Source organism: Zalophus californianus, chromosome 14 (assembly GCF_009762305.2).
Source record: "Zalophus californianus isolate mZalCal1 chromosome 14, mZalCal1.pri.v2, whole genome shotgun sequence".
Taxonomy (NCBI): Eukaryota; Metazoa; Chordata; class Mammalia; order Carnivora; family Otariidae; genus Zalophus; species Zalophus californianus.
Genome location: NC_045608.1, coordinates 45,799,940 through 45,819,474, shown reverse-complemented (window position 1 = coordinate 45,819,474; position 19,535 = coordinate 45,799,940). Strand labels below are relative to the sequence as shown.

General features: G+C 52.3%; 1 protein-coding gene across 3 annotated transcripts in view; it reads right to left on the bottom strand.

Annotated features, from left to right (window-relative positions):
* CABLES1 (Cdk5 and Abl enzyme substrate 1) overlaps positions 1-18,236 on the bottom strand; it is a 112,131-nt gene extending 93,895 nt beyond the window's left edge. For 2 of the 3 annotated variants that reach the window (XR_003516936.2, XM_027576365.2), the window contains exon 1: positions 17,130-18,236. Coding sequence is in view for 2 of the 3 variants with exons in the window: in XM_027576365.2 (XP_027432166.2) it covers positions 17,130-17,983 (854 nt within the window). In the remaining variant the exon portion in view is untranslated. The remainder of the gene's footprint in view (positions 1-17,129) is intronic. The other variant, XM_027576364.2, reaches the window with a different exon arrangement.
* Positions 18,237-19,535: the final 1,299 nt, after the last annotated feature.

The following is a 19,535-nucleotide window of genomic DNA, read 5'->3' as shown; positions in this document are numbered from 1 at the left end:
TTCAAATGCCAGCAAGAAAAACAGCCTGGAGGATAAGGGAACACTGTTGAGTCCAAACCGAAGACCCAAAACTAAAAGCTATTTTTTTTTTTTTTAAACCATAGGGGAAAACGTACAAGCCACCCCATGAGCCTGGGGTCCTGCCACATGGAGACCACACAAGGCCAGCTACCCCAGATAGAAGTGCTCTTGTGCTTCTCCTCCGACCTGAGCTTGAAGGGAATGGAAATGCAACTCCTAGCTCTGGACCCAGTTACACAAGGCTGAGCTAGCTCCCAGCACAAGTGGGAGATGCCAATGTTAATAAAATGTCACCTCAATTACTTTTGCCAGGGTTATAAAAAGAAACTGGAGACTTCCTCCCTTGGGCATCTTCTGTTAATTGCCATTTATAAAAGTTCTGTTTGCTAGGCCTGGAATATGCATTATTTTTCCTTTGAAGACAAAAAAAGAAACTTCTAAAATATCAATCAGCATTCCAAATGGCAAAGTGATTTGTTTTCCAACTCACACTCTAGGATCAGCTCAGGAGTCTGTCTGAAATGCAGGCATCTGGTAACAATTTGTGACAATATAAAATCAAAGCTGAACTCCCGTGTAAATATTTTTTTTTTTAGCCCAGATTTCACCAGCCTGCACGTATCTTATCCATTTCCTTATATTCCAGTCTTGACTTTTATTTTCCTGGCTCCAAAAGAACTAGAGTCATACATAACGAATGTCACACCTCTTAATAAGCTCTACAGGCTAAATCCTTTCCAGCTCGGGGAAATGCAGCTTGCAGGGAGGGTATAACCAGATTGGGCGACCAGATTGAAATATATCATTCCTATCTCTTCCAGTCGGCCTGGCCTCAATTATTCACTTGCCTTTGGAGCAAACAGGGCCGAACAGAAAAGTCTGCTGTAGTTACTCTATCTCCACATAGCTGCTCCCCACTGACACATCCAGAGTCAAACATGGGCTGAATCGGTAAATGACATCAACATCAGGGTATATTCTTAGACAGTAAAAGTGTCAAACAGTACGAGTGTCAAGAAACACCCGGATTCTCAGAACATATCTTGCTCAGGAAGGGTCACAAAACTTGTTGGGTTAAAACGATGCACGTATCAAAGGCAATAAAGCACCGTAGCAGAAGTACGGTCTCACTGGGGAGACAGGATCCCTGCTCTGCTGAGCTCTACGTGACTTGGCGGGAAAAGTAAGTTCCCTACTTTACAGGGTGAGGTCTGCCCCTCCAAGATATGCAGAGCACCAGCACAGTATAAGGGGATGTAATAATCGCATCAGATATTTACCAAGAACTAACTATGTGCCAGGCACTGTGCTAAGAGCTCTACAGAAATCACTGGACTTAATCTTGGCAGTCATACCGTGAGATGTCTGATTATTACGGGCTGTTTCCATCCTCTTTATAGATGAGAGTGGACTTCCATGGGGATTACAGAATCTGCCCAAGGTCACACCCAGGAAATGGCAGATCTGGGATGTGAAGCGATTTCCATATGCCTCCAGAGCTCAGAATGTCAATGTTCTGTAAACATGTCGTTATGATGAAAAACCACCAATAAAACAAGAAAAAGATACAACTGTGCTGAAATATTAACACGGCATCGTGGCCTTACTCTGAGTCACAGGGCAAGTACGAAGTCACCCCGACCCTGAGTCCCTGTTTAGCTAGTGCAGCCGACCAATCTTGCAGATGGGCAAATGGTGGCTCCTTTTCCCCTGGAGAACGTAGCTTCACCCTCCATGTTCCAGATCACTGGGACCTCAGCACCTGGTAAAGAGCCGCAAATATGCGCAAGCTGAACTAGGAATTATTTGCAAAATCTTAGGATCTCACTCAAGGATATTTTTTTCTTTAATAAAAAGAGATGACAGGTCTTTATCTGAAATTAAGTGAACAAAATCTGACTTAGGGTATTTTTTTTTTAATTGATATGCTCAACATTTACCTTAAAAGGTAATTATTAGAATTTTTAGGCCAAAGAACTTGGGAATGAGCATAAAACTTGAGATCATCTCTAAGCAGAAATATCCTTCTCCACGTCGGAAGAAAAAGGAAAATGTATGCATCTTCACTCAAAAAGTTCCTTCTGACCCTACAGATAGGCCACCTCAAACTGTCTGGGAATTTTGTAAAAGCATAAGCTGGGGGGTGGTGCGGAGAGAGTGAGAAGAAAGAGAGTCACCTCCGGGTCTACAATTTTTCTTTTTTTAAAGATTTATTTATTGAGAGACAGCGAGAGAGAGCACGAGCAGGGGGAAGGGTAGAGGCAGAGGGAGAAGCAGACTCCCCGCTGAGCAGGGAGCCCGACACGGGAGGCTCGATCCCAGGACCCTGGGATCATGATCTGAGCCAAAGGCAGATGCTCAACTGACTGAGCCGCCCAGGCGCCCCTACAATTTTTTTCAACCTCACACATTGGATCGTGCCCCTGCCCTCCTCCCTATCCCAGGGACAGCACTGCCCTCCATCAGTCCTCACACTAGAAACCTGGGCTTTTCCCTGGATGCCCCCAGCTCGCTCACCCTCCACAGCCGATTCATCTCCAAGTCCTCAACCCCTGTGGAACCCCTGCCCACGCCTCCCCACCCCCATCCCCACCGCCCTCACGTGAGTGGCGGCCACTTCCTTTCCTCCCCGGCCCCCAGCAGCGGACCTCTGCCTCCCACCTGCGGCTCCCCTCATCTCCTCTTCTTCCACATTGCGGCGGCACATTATTTCCAAACCGGAATTTTGGAAATGATTCCCCCCAGATGGAAACCCTCTGATGGCTTCTGGAGCACTCTCCCGGTGACAGTCAACATCCCCAGCGTGGCCCTGAGTTCACCCACTCTCCTCACTCTCCGTGCCCCGGACGCCACCCTTCGTCTGCTTCCTCCAGGACTCCCGGGCTGGTCCTGTGGTCTGCTTCAGTGCTCCGCACCCCGCTAACTGCTCACCCTTCAGACCTTAGTTCGGCGGGCACCCCCAGGAGCCAGCCTTCCCCCCAACAGCTGGGTCCGACCCACTGTGGCACTTATGCCAGGCTGCAACAGGACCAAGGAACTCCAGACTTCAACACGCACCACAGCAGCGGTCTTACACTTGATGGGGGGTTATCCAGGTCTCTCGCCAACTGGAGGTAAGCTCCATGACAAGAGGGACCACCAAGTCCCCCATAAGTTCTGTCAGTTCTAGTCCATCTGGAGTCCGTCACCCCCTCGCCATCTCCACCCTGAGGCCAGGCCACCATGTCTCTTGGCAGGATACTTGCCTGGAGGCAAGGGGTTCACAAATGTCTCCCCACATCCATGCCTGCCCTCCTTCGATCCACTTGCCACACAGATGTCAGTGGGCCCTTCAAAGAGAAGCCAGAGCACCGCTCCCCTGTGTGGCTCTCCCACGGCTTCCAGCTGCAGCTGCAAGACAGTGGGCACTGCCCACTGCGTTTTGCAAGGCTTGGTGGATTACAGCCCCTGCCCAACTCTGGGGCCTGAGCTCCCTCCAGCCCTGCATTCACCATGGTCCAACTACCCCCGCCTTCTTTTTCTTCCTTAAACACATCAACCACCATGTTTCCATCCCAGGGCCCCAGGACACATGGTTCCTGATGTCTGAAACACATGTCCCATCTTAAGTGGCTAACCGCTTTCTCATTTAGAAAAACCTTTCCCAGCCATGATGTTTAAGGGATGTTTACAGACCTCAACGACTCCCTCCAGAGCACTCTTCAGAATTTGCTTGATGTAGTTTTTTATGGTTGCTCTTTTTTTGCCCATCTCCACGCCAGAGACTAAAACCTAGCTATGAGGGCAGGGGCCCCCCATCTCTCTGGCGCCCCACGGTACCCCCAGTCCTTGGCACATGGCAGAATGCTTCCAACACACCTGCTGGAATACTCGAACAAACTGCTGAGATCTGCAAATAGAGGGAACTGTGAAATGCCAAAGGAGGCAGGGAAGACTAACTGAAAGGGCCCCTCAGAGCCAGAGTCTGGAAACTCACCAGAGAGATGGGGGGGAGGCACAGAAAAGGAAGATGAGCCTAAAGCAGTCATGTGGAGCCTCCAACCTGAATGCCCTGGGCCCTCGGCAGAGCCCCACATCCGGAGAGAACTTCCACTGATTCACCCTCGATAAACGTGTTGAAGCAAAATAAAAATATGTCATATAACACCAGACACTGTTTACATCTTCCAGAAGATGCAATAAAGCTTGAGACACAACAGGCTTTGTCCACAGCGACAACGCTGTTCCCAAACTTGCATGGACCCCAGATAAACTTCAAGGGCCTTCAGGGACAGATGGCTAGTCCCCACCTCCAGAATTCTGGATTCAGCCTGGCTGGGTGTGGCCTGGAAAACTGCATTTCTAATGAGTTCCTAGGTGATGCTCGTGTTCCTGCTCCAGGGACCACATTCTGAGAATGACTGGTCTACAGCTATGACAAAGAACTGAGCAAAAACAGAAGTGTTCACCAGAGAGTTTAGGTCCCCCCCCCCACATTCCACAGTACCCCAGCCACCTATAGACACACTTTCAGGCTGTGCATTGGGATTTCTGTCCTTTCCCACGGGCCAGGATGAGGAAGGCTGGTCCACACGGGCGGAGAACCGGATCCAAGTCGAATACTGAGACACCACCATACGTGTGTTTCCCTAGGGAAATACATTAACACAAACTGGGTGGCTTCAAAAAAACAGAAATTTATTCTCTCAGTTCAGGAGACTAGATGTCCAAAATCTGGGTGTCGGCAGGGTTGGTTCCTTCTGCTTCTTCCTTGCTTCTTCCAGTTTCTGGTTCTTGCTGGCAATTCTTTGGCTCATAGATGCATTGCTCATTCTCTGTCTCCATCTTCCCTGGTGTTCTCCTCTCGGTCTCTTGTGTGTTCACATGGCCTTCTTATGAAAACACCAGCCCCTGGCTTCGGGGCCTACCCTCCTCCAGTAGGTCTTAACTAATTACAGCTGCAAAGACCCTATTTCCAAACAACGTCAACATTCTGGGGCTCCAGGTGGACCTGAATGTTGGGGGACATGATTCGACCCAGTACACACCTCAAGGGCTGCAGAGGTGGGTGACCCAAGGGACTTCAGAGATGACAGGTAGTGCTGCCACTGAGGGACATGCCCTCAATCCATGTCACGATGACAAGCTAGTGTCACATGTCTGTGATGGTCAGAGGCCCTGGTGCTGCCTCTGTGCTCAGGCCCCCACCTTCCTCTGGGACCCCTCAGCCAGCTTCATCACCGATATCCTCACCTCATGGAGAAAGTTTCCAGCCTCCATGAACCTCCGGACACTCTTCCTAAAATTCTGCATGTGTAAAAGTAGAGGAACTCCCTAAAAGTGAAAGATTCTGGACACACACAAGTTCATCCTTTCTGAATGTATAATGAGGATGCCCAAACGGTGAAAAACGTAAGGCAGGCACTCCTGGGGTCATCCTCCTCCATCTGACCTGCCTCCAGCTGTTGGAAATCCAGCTCTGCTCACACTGCCCCTTCCCTCCATGCTCTGAAACGAAACTCACGTCCACAATTCAGCACCCAGTGTACTGAGCCATCGTGCGCTTGCAGGCCCAGCTCCAGGGCCCTCTGCGAGAGAGCTGCCCGCGCCCACGGCAGCAACAGCGAGCCTGACCTCTCTTGCTACCCAGGAGCCCAGCCGCCTTGGGTTCTACTTCTCTCCTGGAAGGCAGGTGCTGGCCCCACTGATCTGTGAACAGTGAAGCCACTTGACTGTGCACACTGAGGCGTGTGAACAACCCGGCACACAGAGGGGTGTGGGTTGCCGCCAACCCAACACCAAGCCATGCTGGGAGCCCTGGACTCTAACTCTGCTCGAAGAGAAGAGGTGAGGGCCACATGCAAAAGGACCTCTGAACAGTGAGGAGGACAAGTCACCAGAGTAGCATACAATGGACTCCATGGTCATGACCACATGGGCTCGAGGGGTGCCCCAAGGTCCCTCACCTTCTTGGGGATATCCTGCTTAGAAAAGGCAGCTGGGCAGGCAACACACAGACCACAGAACGAGGGCTGTGGCTTCTGCAAAGGGAGGGAGCAAAGGTGCATCTTCTAGAATTTTCTTTGGGGGCAGCAGTCCCACGTGTGCCCCGGGCAGCATCTTCCACATGCCTATGTGTGGGCCAGACCAGCTGTCGCCCTCAACCTCACCACTTTGCAGTTCCAATGGGACAATGCTGAACATGTGAATTCAGCCTTCCTTGCTTCCCGTCCCTGAGACCTTTATTTTGGCAACGGAAATCGTCAAGACTCCAGTGTAAATAGAGGCAAAACACAGGGCCTAACGGAAGGGGTATTGTTTTCCTTCACCACTCTGATTTTACTTTACTACTATTTATGAAATTAAAACTATGCAGCAAATTATCTGTTCAGTGTACCATAGCATGAGCTCCAACCAAGGCAAACAACTCCGCACCAGATGATCTTAGCAGACCCCGTCAAGTTTCTCAACAGATGGCGTAAGGCGCAGGGCAATTTGGAGTGGACTTCACAGCTATTATTTGACCGATCAACTACCAAGGGCCAAACCTCCGCAAGGTGCTTCATGCTGCATTCTTATTTTAGGGCTTGCAATACTCCAGAAAGGCAGGCACTCTCTTCTCCATTCTACAGATGAGGATGCTGAGGTTCAGAGGGGTTAACTGAGGTGCCCCAAAGTGCAGTACGTGGCAGAGCCTTCCAACTCCAAAGCTGGTCTTTCCAGTCTTGAATCTGTTCACCCAATTAGCTGAGGAGGAGGCTGAGCAGTCAGGGGCAGGGACCCAGGAACCAGCACCAAACACTGACTTTGGAGCAAGATGTTACTGGGGAAATTTTCCACAACCAGGCTTCTTGGGCCTGACCCAGAGCTTATCACATGAAAATCAGCATCCCGCCTGCTGAGAGGCACTGGCCGGCCAAAACTATGGCACAATATTTCTTTGTACTTCAACATACTGGATACAAAATTCCGGCTCTGTCACACCCATAGTTCATGACCATGGACCTCTTTGTTCTTCATAGTCTGGACTTCCTAATCGATAAAATGGCTAGCACACTGCCTTTTTGAGATGACTTGATGAAATAATCTATACGAAAACATTCTGTAAACTGTAGAGCCCCAAAGAAGCAAAGAGAACTTGTATCATCAGATGTTTTGTTTTGCGATGGCTAAATCGAGTCCCTCAATTACTACCCACACGTGACCATGGACGTCTGTCATCTTCCTTCTTCGCTATTCCCCCTCCAAAACAACCTTTATTCAACTCATTAAATACCTAATGAGAACCACCTTTCAACACTGGATCAACCATTTGTCCCCTGGTGTGCCAATGCCTGTCCTTAGGCAAAACTACAGACATGGCCTGCCCTCTAGTTCCTGACATTCTCCAGCCCGTTTCCTAAGACAATCAAGGCAGACATTGGGTTGTAAGTGTTGGTTTTATAAAATCATTGGGGGGGGGGGGGCGCCTGGGTGGCTCAGTCGTTAAGCATCTGCCTTCAGCTCAGGTCATGATCCCAGGGTCCGGGGATGGAGCCCCACATCGGGCTCCCTGCTCGGCGGGAAGCCTGCTTCTCCCTCTCCCACTCCCCCTGCTTGTGCTCCTGCTCTCACTCTCTCTCTCTGTCAAATAAATAAATAAAAATCTTTAAAAAAATTAAAAAAATAAAATAAAATCATTGGGTTAATGAGTAAAGTGCTTTAAAATAAAAATCCATGTGCTAGGCATCTTTGGCACTCTCAATATTTTACTGATCTCTTCTTGAATGCTTCGTCATCTATCATGGAGTTGAGCTTAAGTATAAGTACACCCTGGCCTTTAAATCAAGCACAGGACCGGGCTCTCTCACACATACACATATTATCCCATTATTCCAAGTCCTAAGCTTCTGGCGTTTGCATGTGCTGCTTTACGAGCTTTTTAGTCTTTGTAACTAAATGTGCAGCAATAAACTCCAAACCGCATTAACGATAACCCTGTTAAATATAAACTAGTGTGCAATTATCCAAAATGCTAACACAAACAAAAAGGGGGGAAAAAAACCCAGGAAACTGATTGAGTATATGTTCTTGGAGGCCTTTAAAAACCAAACAAAAATAAAAATACAACATCACATAGTCTGTAAAAGAGAATAATGGCTAATACTTTTGTGATTCCTACACATAATACTAAACGGTCTGCTTGAGCTCCACAGTGTCTGTGCAAAGCTTGGTTCTTAAATTGCACGTAGGCTGAAACTTGAGGGGGTCCGATCTTTTTTTGTGGTGGAAAGTAAGTGGTGGTGACCTTTGGGGAAATTCACATTACGTGAAGTAGCTGATTCTTATAAAAAACGCTCTGGTTTTCAACACTCTTCTCCTGATGGTGACATTGTGCATAGCCCCCCAAGGGCAGAATGGAACCAAATGATGTGTCGGTAAACCAGCTCTCTAGAGGGGAAAAAAAGAGGAATCGCGGACTTGTAAAGTTGACTGATTCCTGGGGTGTAAATATTCCCATCAGGATTGATTTCAGGCTATCAACGAGCTCAGATTCCCCCATTGGTTGTCTCTAATCCCGTCTGTAGGAGCCAGCTACCTACCACACACCGGGTCTAGCAGAAACCCGCTTAGAAGCCAGAGAAACCAGAGTTCAAATCCCAGCTCTAGATCCCAGCTGGGCCTTTGGCAAGTTTCCTTTACCCCTCCAAATTGTAGCTCTAAGATGGCTGGCATCCCCGCTCCACAGGATTGCTGCATAAATGAAAAATGATACACATAAAGCACACAGGAGGGGCTCCTGGGTGGCTCAGTCGTTAAGCCTCTGCCTTCGGCTCAGGTCATGATCCCGGAGTCCTGGGATCGAGCCCCGCATCGGGCTCCCTGCTCCGCGGGAAGCCTGCTTCTCCCTCTCCCACTCCCCCTGCTTGTGTTCCCATTCTCACTGTGTCTCTATCAAATAAATAAGTAAAATATTTAAAATAAATAAATAAATAAAGCACACAGGCTGTTGAAAGGCACTCAGAACTCCATACACATTCCCTCCCCTCTCTGGGGAAGGGGAGAGGCAGACAGGGGTGAAGTGGGCCAGATGGGGGTACAACTTACATCACCTGCCTCACCCTCACGATGGGGACAGAAACATGCAAGTGGGGAGGGGAGGTTCCTTATTGCACAACTGAGGAAGGAGGTGGCGGGGAGGCTGTTTTACCAAATAAAGGGTTGGGGGTGACCGCTGCATGAAAATAAAAGACCTAAAAGGCTGGAAGAGGGTATCAGGATTATTGGGGGACTTTGAGGACCAAGGGGCCCCACAGATTTTTAAGCAGTTGGCAGTGTCTTGGGATCAAATTTCCCTACTAACCATCAGAGAATGTGGGTTTTGCTTGGTTCTGTGGCTGCTCTACAGAGGGAGCTGCTCCACTTTGCTGAGAACCAGCCCCAGATCATCACCAACCAGCCCCCAAGGGGCCCAAGAACCAGAGAGGGGTCGGGGCCAGTATGCACAGATGCACCGGGAAGGAAGAAAGTTAAGGCTGGGATGGGGCGCCTGGGTGGCTCAGTTGGTTAGGTGGCTGCCTTCGGCTCAGGTCATGGTCCCAACGTCCTGGGATCGAGCCCCGCATCGGGCTCCCTGCTCTGCAGGAAGCCTGCTTCTCCCTCTCCCACTCCCCCTGCTTGTGTTCCCTCTCTCGCTGTGTCTCTCTCTGTCAAACAAATAAATAAAATCTTTAAAAAAAAAAAAAAAAAAGGAAGTTAAGGCTGGGAGAAGGTGCTCAGTGCCAAACAGGAGGGCTCTGCGGGGTGACGGGTCAGAAGGAAGGGGCATCTGGTGGGAGGGGAGTGGGGACCCTTCCCACGGAGAAGCCTGGGGTGCCCTGTGGAAAGCCAGCACAGCATGGACATGACGGGCAGCGAGGGGGGCGAGGACGGTTTGTTGGGGGGGGGGGGGGGAAGTGGTTTGCTGTGGTTGCCAGAAGGTGGCCACACATGAAATACAAGGAATTTAAAACGGACAGGGTCAGATGTGGGTTTCGGAAAGTTCTCTCTACCAGCCGGGGGGAGAAGGAGTGGGTGGGCCCAAACAGGGGCCAGGAGCCTCCAGGAGGCAAGGAGGTGAGGGCGGCCAGGGAGGGATGAAGGCCAGGGCACCCCTCCAGGGTACGGCGCACTGGGCTGGGGCAGGGGGTCGCACACGTCTCCTGTAAGGAGCCAGAGAATAACTAGCTTAGGCTTTGTGGACCGTGCAGTCTCTGCGACAACTACGCACTGCTGTTCTTGCCGCACAAGGCAGCCAAAGGCAATACAGAAATGAACGCTGTTTCCAGAAGACGTTATTTATCAACAGTCCGTGGGCCGCAGTCCGCACCCCGGAGTTGGGGGAAAGGGATACAGACGGAGAAGAACACAGAGGGCCCAAACAACGGAAACATACCCAGGAAGGAGCAGTATTGTTCCCATTTCACGGATGAGAGCCTCGTCACAAAGGCCACGGGGGCCACAGTCGGTGCTGGGAGGGCCAGGCTCGTGCTCGTGTGTGTTGTGAGCCGCCGCAAGGCATTTGGCAAAGCAGCGGATGCATAAACTCAGCAACGGAAGCCGGGCCATCTAGCTGAGAAGAGTTCGGGAGGCAGGGCAGGCACCGGGCAGGACCCGGCTCCTGGAGTCATGGGAATCCTCGCCCACCCCCGACTGTCCTCTGGGCCCTCCCTGAATGCCAGAAAGGCAGAAACTGAAATAAGGCCCTTATGGTCATGTAGGCCACCCTCTGCCCGGTTCAGCTGAAGCCAGTTGAAGGAGCGTTTATGAGCCTGACTCAAACCACAGCGCAGGAAGACACAGACTCTGGAGCCAGACAACCTGCATTTTTACAATTTTTTTAAAGATTTTATTTATTTGAGAGAGCACGCACATGCAAGAGAGAGCTGAGCAGGGAGCCCGACGCGGGACTCAATCCCAGGACCCGGGGATCATGACCTGAGCTGAAGGCAGACACTTGACCGACTGAGCCACCCAGGTGCCCCTAGACTACCTGCATTTGAACACAGCACCCCCACGGACTCCAGGGACTTTCTGCTTCAGAATGGGGGTGATGCATCAGTAGTGCTGTCTCGGGGTGGTTATAGATATGAACTTGCTTAATCCTCATAAAGTGCTTAGAATAATGCCTGGGACATGTTTGGTAAATAAAAATACCATGTCAAGGCACTGAGTCCGGTCCCACAGGGGAGGGGCTCAAAACAACACGTTCACCTCTAACCAAGCACTCATCACTGGAAACATTGGTCCATTTGTTATTTAGATCTCCCAACAGACAGAGACCTCCTTTTATGTCTCTATCTCCCATGACTAGCCCACTGGCACCTCACCAATGAGAGTCATCACATTCAATGTTTGTTGAATAAATGACACATGGCAGTAAGTACCCAAACTAGAATTTCCTCTACTACATACCTGACAGATAAAAAGTACCTAAAGTCACCCTTTGCCCATTCTGTGGCCTTGGATTCCTGCCCCTCCACGTTTTTTAGGGGGCTGGAATCAATGTCTACAAAGTGCTTTGCAAAGCTGAAGGCCCCTGAGCAAGCCAGGAGGTCAGCACAGATCTCCTTCTCAATGGGGTGTCATTGGTTGGGGACTGACCAACTCCTGAGGCAGTGGCTTCCAGCTTGGATGGCCTCCTAAAGCGGCCAGTCCAGTTATGACACCTTCACTGCCAGAGGGAGCACAGCTGAAGGTGTTTGGAAAGTTCTCTCTTACACCAGGGGAAACCCACTCATTCCTTCATTCATCGGCACATGTCCCGCCAACTGGAGCCACGTGGCACCAACTCAATATCACTCCAACATCCCATTCTAAGGCTAGGTTAGCTACATGTCCTGAGCTAAACACGCCCCGTCCTCAGCAGCAGGCCCAGGACTGAGCCGCTCAGAGCCCCAGGCCAGGAAGAGTGGCAACTCATCTATCCCAGCCCTTTAAGTCCCTAAGGAAACTGAGGCCAAAGGTGGAAAGCGACCTGTCCAGGGTTACCAGGCCTGGCAGGGGCTGGCCCAGAATCCAGAGCTGCCAAGTGCTGACTGGCATCCCTGATTCACACCATGTCACCTCACCGGGCCTCACCTACCTTTCCTTCCCAGTGTGCTTTAAAGGCCACCTGCCCCAGACCTCTCTCTCCCCCAACAGCTCTCCTTCCCATGGGAACAAGTCCATGCAAGCAGAGCCCCCCAGGCCAGCCGTGGGGACAGGGTACATAGCCATGCTGCGGCTCCCCCACCCCCTGTCCACAGGGCAAAAGGTCAGCATTTTGCTGCCCTTTCTGGGCACTTGCCAGCAGTGAGCAGCCTTCCAATTTATATCCCCTTCTGAGTTCGCCCACAACATTACAGGCTTTGTGAGTGCAAAGGGGAGGGCAGCGGGTGAACCCCGGGCCACTGACCTCAGTCTCTGGCAGGGCACGGCCTCTGCCGAGTCTTGGGCAAGCGTCCTGACCAGGGCCCTGGTCCCAGCTGCTTGGGACGGCAGCTTTGCCCTCTGTCATTCATGTTGCTGGAAAGATGGCTTAACAGTAACCTGGGTTTGCTTATTGCTGGAGGAGATCAAAGTCCTGTCCGGATTTCTAAAATCCAGACGGGTCAGGTGGCTTACAACAGGAACATAGGGTGGTGACTTGCCTGAGGTCACAAAGCGAGGAGGTAACAAAGTTGAGGAAAAACGTCCATCTCCCTTCTCTTACTCTGGCTGTCAATCTCCTGGTCAGCCCACATAACTTCCCCTTTTTTCTTTTCACTGAAGGCAGGGACTACGGATACAGCACCTGGACATTCACCCCAGTAGGGCCAAGGCAGAGGGAGGGGTGGTTAGAAGCTCTAAAGCAGCCCGGGCTCTGCCCCAATGGACTGAGTGACCTTGAGCACATTACTTAGCAACTCCGACCAGGTTTCTCAGAACAGTCACAGTAGCCAGTAGAGCCTTCCTTCTCAAAAGGCTGTCCATTTGCATCCCACTGTAGCTGTTAGAAATGCAGATTCGAGGCTCTCCCAGACCTGCATTATCAGAATTTTCCCATTCTTTCAAGGTCCTAGGGGATTCTAAAGATATTTACATTTGCGAAGCCCGGATATTAAAGCATTTGGAACATGCCTACGCAGAGGCAGCCCTCAGCCCTCAATTACATAAGCCCAATTCACACTTGACACAGGCCCCGGCTTCCTAGAGGAATCAGACCCAGAAAGGCTGATTGACTTGCCCAGGGTCCTGCAGTGGCTTCAGGATTTGAACCCAAGACTTGGGAGTTCTTTTGCACCCACAGGCCCTGTTTCCATGTACGAACTAACTCTCCATCCATAAGGCACAATGCTAACGCAGGTGCTCTAAGAAGCAAAGCCCTCGTGTTGTTTTGTTTTGTTTTTTAATTAATTCCCTGGTCACCGTGCAGGGTCCTCAGTCAGGCCTGATGGCTCACACTGGTTCACCCGGGCTGGACTCTGTGCTTCTGGGCGGCTGCCTGCGATTCAGAAGCTCAAGGAAGTGGAGTGGCCCAGGGCAGCTGCCCCTGCTGCCGGAGATGAAATTTTTAAAGTGAAAGGAAGACTTAAAACACACCTTATAAATTTACACTCCCTTTCACCTATTAACACCTTCAGCACACAGCTGGCCCCGCCCAAGCACGACACACAGCAAGGTGTCAAGCTAGAAGGCATCTTCTTGGCTTCCCACCTCTGACACCTAGCCAGAGAGCAAACCCCAGCATGATGGCTTCCCAGGGCAGGAGCCCTGTCCAGCAGGCTGGGAAGATGCCCAGGCCCACAGGACTGGGTTCCCCAGAGGCTCCGATGGAGACGTGAGCAGAAGCAGCCGGGGGCCCAAAGGTTAAATGGGGGGGAGGAGAGATGACTCAAGAGTAGAGAATCACACCAGTATGACTGGCCTGCTGCATCCCAGACAAACATTTCCAGTCCACAGCTCCAAAATTGTTCTAGGGCCTACCCCATGCAAGGCATAAGCATATAGCTGAGTGAGGGAAGAAAAGATGGCAGCCTTGGGGGATGTCAAAGATCTGGGTTCCCATCTGGGCCAACACTGGTCTGTGAAACCACCTACCTACACACAGGGTGGCTGTACAGATTCAACGAAATATAGGTCAAATGTCCAGCCCTGGGCACAGAAATGGTGCCTGGGCACAGAAATTTTCCTCTGTTGTATTTCAAAGTCTGGAGTCCGAGCAATGATTGCAATTGGTTTTACAAGTGTCCAGACGGAAATAACACACAAGAAAGCGTTTCATGGTTTCAGACAGAAATTCTGATTTTTATATATTCATAACAAACCCAATATAGGATATCTCAAGTTCATTATAAAGGCAGATTTCAGGTTAACTATGGCAATGCCTTCCAAACTTTGTCTATGAATCACCTGGGGATCTTGTTAAAATGCAGATTTGCACACAATCTGGAATAGGACCAGAGAGTGTTCATTTCTAAGAACTCTGGTGAAGCTCAAGTTCCCAGAGCCCACACTTTTGAGCAGCGAGGTTCTATGGACTTCCTTAAATAGTAAGAGATACATCCAAGGAAGGTATAATTTGATTTAAAAAGGACATCCCAAGAGAACACCCGTGAAGTAGCATATGGAACCACTCTGGCTAGCGGGGTATCTTAAAGGGAGGCACACCAGGGAAAGCCAATGGTGTTCTCATAAATTGCCCCTGGGCCCTATTCAAATGAGTTTCTACTCTACATCACACAGTTTATGCAGGTAAAAGTACTCGTTAGTGGTCATAAAAGCAGCACACTCAATCAAAGCAGTGTGGTGTCAGAAACAAAGCATCCTAGAATATTTCATGTTCATGACCACTCCAACAGCTGTGGCCAAGCTAGACTCTTCAAGGCCTTTCTTAAATCCCTTTTTACCCATTTACCTCCTCTCTGTACATTAAATTTCATGCTGTTTCTGTTGACAGCTATAAAAAAGCGCCATCAAGTTGCCAGATATGGATGATCACTAAGTAGTTAAGGCAAATGTGACTGTCAGGAAGCATTTTCTCTTGACTGACTCATCCCAACATGCGTGCTGGGGGGTGGGGGATCCATAAAACATCCAAGGGGTTCATATTTACGGGACTGGAAATTAAATTGTGGCTATTCTTTGGATCAGAAATACTAACACAGGGGCGCCTGGCTGGCTCAGTTGATGGACCATGCGACTCCTGATCTCAGGATTCTAAGTTCCAGCACCATGTTGGGTGTAGAGAGGACTTAAAAATAAAATCTTAGGGGCACCTGGGTGGCTCAGTTGGTTAAGTGTCTGCCTTTGGCTCGGGTCATGATCCCAGGGTTCTGGGATCGAGCCCCGCGTCGGGCTCCCTGCTCAGTGGGGAGCCTGCTTCTCCCTCTCCCTCTGTCTGCCACTCCCCCTGCTTGTACTCTCTCTGTCAAATAAATAAAATCTTAAAATAAAATAAAATCTTAAAAGAAAAGAAAGAAAGAGATAGTAACATGGAAGATTTTCCATATCCCCTGCAATGAGATTCTTGGAGAAAAAGTGTGGGGTAATCTGATCCCCAGCTGCTTTTAGCACAGGAACACATCTGTCTACCGTGAGACACAGGCCAGCCTTGCACACTGGCTTAGAATAACATGTACGTGTACTACAATTCCTGTCATGACCCTCTGGCCTGGCTAGGCTAACGCTCAAACTATAGAGTCGTTATGAGCCAGTGTGTGATGTCAAGCGGTAACAGCGAGCTGCCCAGAAACTGCTGAGTATGCACCAATCGCCCAGAAAGGAAGGGATTCCCCTCCTGTGCACTTGCCCGCTGATGGGGAGATGCGTGCTTGGACAGGAAATGCCAGGGCCAGGCAGTCACCTGTGCCCAGCATCGCTAATTCATCCATGCAATCACGAGGCTGCCTCCCTGTTCCACACCCCTCCCTGCAGCCCATGCGCAATCACACCGTGAGGCTACACACCTAGGCAGGGTCATGATTTCATCCTTTGGGGAAGAAGGAGCAAATTTCTGGATGAGCCTTGCTTGTTTTTCCCCATCTGCCTGTTGGGGGAGGAAGTGAATTTTTCCAATAGCCCACCTTCTTACTTAGGCCAGAAAAAAACGCCTGAGCTTTCAAAAGAGCGGTACAGGAGAGAGACTGGAACAGAAAATGTTCTCTCTCATCTTGAGGCCTGCAAAATGTTTCCATTTCAAAAGGGGAAATCGGGGCCCCCCGAGGTTAAAATAACTGAGCCAAGGTGGAGCCCCTGCTATAACTTCATAGGGGACCTCATTAGCTAACAAAGGAGGATACTCCCTCCCAGGAAACAGGCCTCCATTTCTCCACTGCTCCCCAGGCAGGTTCTTCTCCAAACTCTGTTCCCACTGCTGACACAGTCCTAATTCCCAACTGTCCTCTGACAATATGTTGACAAACTCCAGCTTTTTCCTTCACAGTAAGCAAATTTCCAACATTTCAGATTTTTGCTAAGATGCCTAAAACCTGCAGATTACTTAAGCTGGCCAATTCAAGCTTGTAACTAACTCTAGCAAATTCATCTTGGAGAAAAAAATCCTCAAGCCCTATTTCCTCCCTGTCCCCAAACTCCAAAGACCCGGTGCAAGGAAATGTAAGGATTTTCCATTTCTTAGGAAAACGCCAAGTTTTCCTGGGACACGGGACTACTTTGAGTGCAGGCAATAACTCCTCTCAGGAGGGATTCACCGCGCGTCTTCAAGCAGCTCAGGCTCACACGCGCCACTCAGCCACCAGCCGGACCCACTGCTGGACTTTGCGCCCCGCCAAGTCTTGCCTGGCGTGGGGAGAGCGCGCCTCTGGGTCTGGACGGGGTTTCTAGAAGTTCGTGATGTCCTCCTTGCAATGGGAGGTTTGGGTGCAGCTGTTTAATGGGCTCCCGCAACTCCCGACTCTCAGCATGAGCGTGATGCTTCTGCTCTGCGAGTGCCAGGCTCACGCGCGCACCTGAGAACACACACTCCCTGGGGACTCTCCCTCTTTCGCGTGCCCTCGTGCTTTGGGATTTGGGCCAGAAGCCCAGGGATCCGGCAAGGCGCCGGAAGGAGGGAGCGACCGTGTCCCGCGGCCAAGAGCCGGCCGGGAGGGACGTGGGGGTTAGGCGCTCGTCGCGTCCTGCATACTCACCGGGACCTCTGCAACTGTTCCAAGGCGCTGGTGCCGGCCCCCTGGCCTGGCTGCTCCAGGGAGCAGTAGTTCTGCGAAGTCTGCCTGGAGAAGGCGATGGGCAGGATTCCCTGAGTGAACGAGTTGAGGCGACCCCGACTGCCGCTCCCACTCCCGGGGGTCCCGGAGCCCAGAAAGGCGGCCGCCGGCACCTGCACGCTGGAAAAGGCATCGTCCTCCTCCAACTCCTCCCGCCCGGCGTTCCCGGGCCGGTCGGGCAGCTGCGGCGGAGCGCAGGAGGCGAGAGGCGCCGGCCGGGGCGGCTGTAACTGCTCCCCCGACGCCCGGCCCGCGCCCAGGGGGCTCACGAAGCCCCGGGTCGCCCCGGGCCCGAGCCCCGCAGCGTGGCTGCCGGGGGCCAGGAGTGGCAGCGGCGAGGGCTGCGGGAGGCAGGGGCCCCATCCAGCTGCTACCGCCGCCGCCGTGCCCGCCGCGGCGAGCGCGTTGCAGCCGCCCCGCTCGGCGGCGGCGAGCAGGCTGAGCCGAGTCCTCGCGCCGCAGGCGCTGCCGGCTCCCGGCTTGGCCGCGCCGCTCTCCTCGCCGCCGCCCCACTCCTCGTCCTGCAGAGGCGGCCGTCCGTCCAGCGAGATGTTGGTGAGGAAGGAGAGAGCAGCCTGGCGGCGCCGTGGGTCCATGCGCGGCTTCCGGGGGGGCTCGGGCAGCGGCGGCCGGGCCGGCACGGCGGCCGTGGGCTGGGGCTGCTGCGGCGGCGGCTGCGATCCGCGGGTGCCCGCGGCGTCGGTGCCGGCGCGGCTGCTGCTGCTGCAGGCTGCCGTGCCGGCGGTGGCGGCCGTGGTGGCGGCAGTCGCCGCCATTGTGTCCGTCTGCGGCGATATTTCCGCGATGCCCGGAGAAGCGAGCGGCGCCCGAGTGCTAAGCGGCGAGCGCGAGCGCCGGTGACCCGGGCTGGGCAGGGCGCGGGGCGCAGGCGGCGTGCGCGGCGGCCCGGCCCCCCCGCGGGCGGGCCATGCTCGCCCCTGGGTGCTGCGGCTGGGGACGCCGCCGCCCCGGCCCACGCGCGCGGCTAGCTGGCTCGCTGGCCGGCCGGCCGGCCGCCGATCGCTTGGTCCCGAGCCCTCCCCGCCCCTGCGATCTCCTGCCGCCCGGCTCGGTAGTCCGTATTTATAGGTGCGCGCGCCCTGCGCTCGCGCTCCGAAGCGCTCTTTGCAATAACACAGTATCACGTGTGGGGAATGAAACCTGGGAGGAAAACAAAGCCGCAGGCGGCGGCCGCGGAGGCAGGCGGCGGGAGGCGAGCGGCCGGAGGAGGAGGAAGAGGAGGAGGAAGGGAAAGCCGAGCGGGTGGCTGGGCGGGGGATCTGCCGGCAGTCCAGGTAGCCCGAGCTTCCTGCGGGGAGTTTGTGGCTCCCAGGGCGCGCGGGAGCCAGCTCGGGGAGGCGAGCACGTTTCGCCGCCGCGCCCGCACTGGGAATTGGGGGTGCGAGCTGAACCCCGGAGTCGCGGTTTGAGGATGTGGTCCCGGGAGAGTTGTGGGTCTGCAGGATAGTTACTCGGAGGGACGCTGAGATTTGGCCCAGGAGCTTGTTAACTGGACCCCGCGCGGCCGTTGGGCCCTGAGAAATAGGTCCTTATTTATAGTTACACGGGCAGGTCCACAACCCCTTATGTGGATAGTCCCACCTTAAAGCTGTCCCTTAACCACTAAGTTTGTGTCTCATTCATTCGCAGGCCGAGGGTGCAGACCCTGAGATAAATGTACACCCTCGGTGCATAAGAGCCCAGGCTCATTTGAACATCTTCTGTTTGGGCCGACTAATTTACACATCCCCATTTGATGGCGCTGTCACTTTTCATCTCTCTCAGCAAAGGCCAACGTCAATTTTTACTCTGGGAAGACCGAAATAAAGCTGTGATGGCCTCACACCCTTTTCCCCTTGTCACCCTGCACATTTCGTGGATTATGATCTTTTATCCCATATAAACTGGGAACAATATGGATGGTTACTTTCTGTCATTTGTTTCATAAACATCCGTTTGGCACCTACCATGTCTTCTCTTAAGATGGGTACCTGCCCAAGGATTCGATGACTGTTCCAGAGCAGCAACTCTGGACCTGGGAGGAGTCAGGGAACGCTGTACCTCGGGGCCCTAGCCCCAACAAATGCCTGTGTTGGCTGAGGGGGGTGAGAGGCCAGGGGGCCCCAGGAGCCACCTGAAAAAATGTGTACTGGTTTCCCTGTGTGGTTTGGGTGACTTACCAAATGTAGTAAGGAACGATTGTCACACTTTATTAAGCGCTGCGACGTCTAAGACACCTCTCTACACTTTTCTGAAGGAGAAGCAATGTGCTTAAGATCAAGGGATTAACTTAATTAAAGGTTTAAATTTAGCCCTGGAACTAATGGG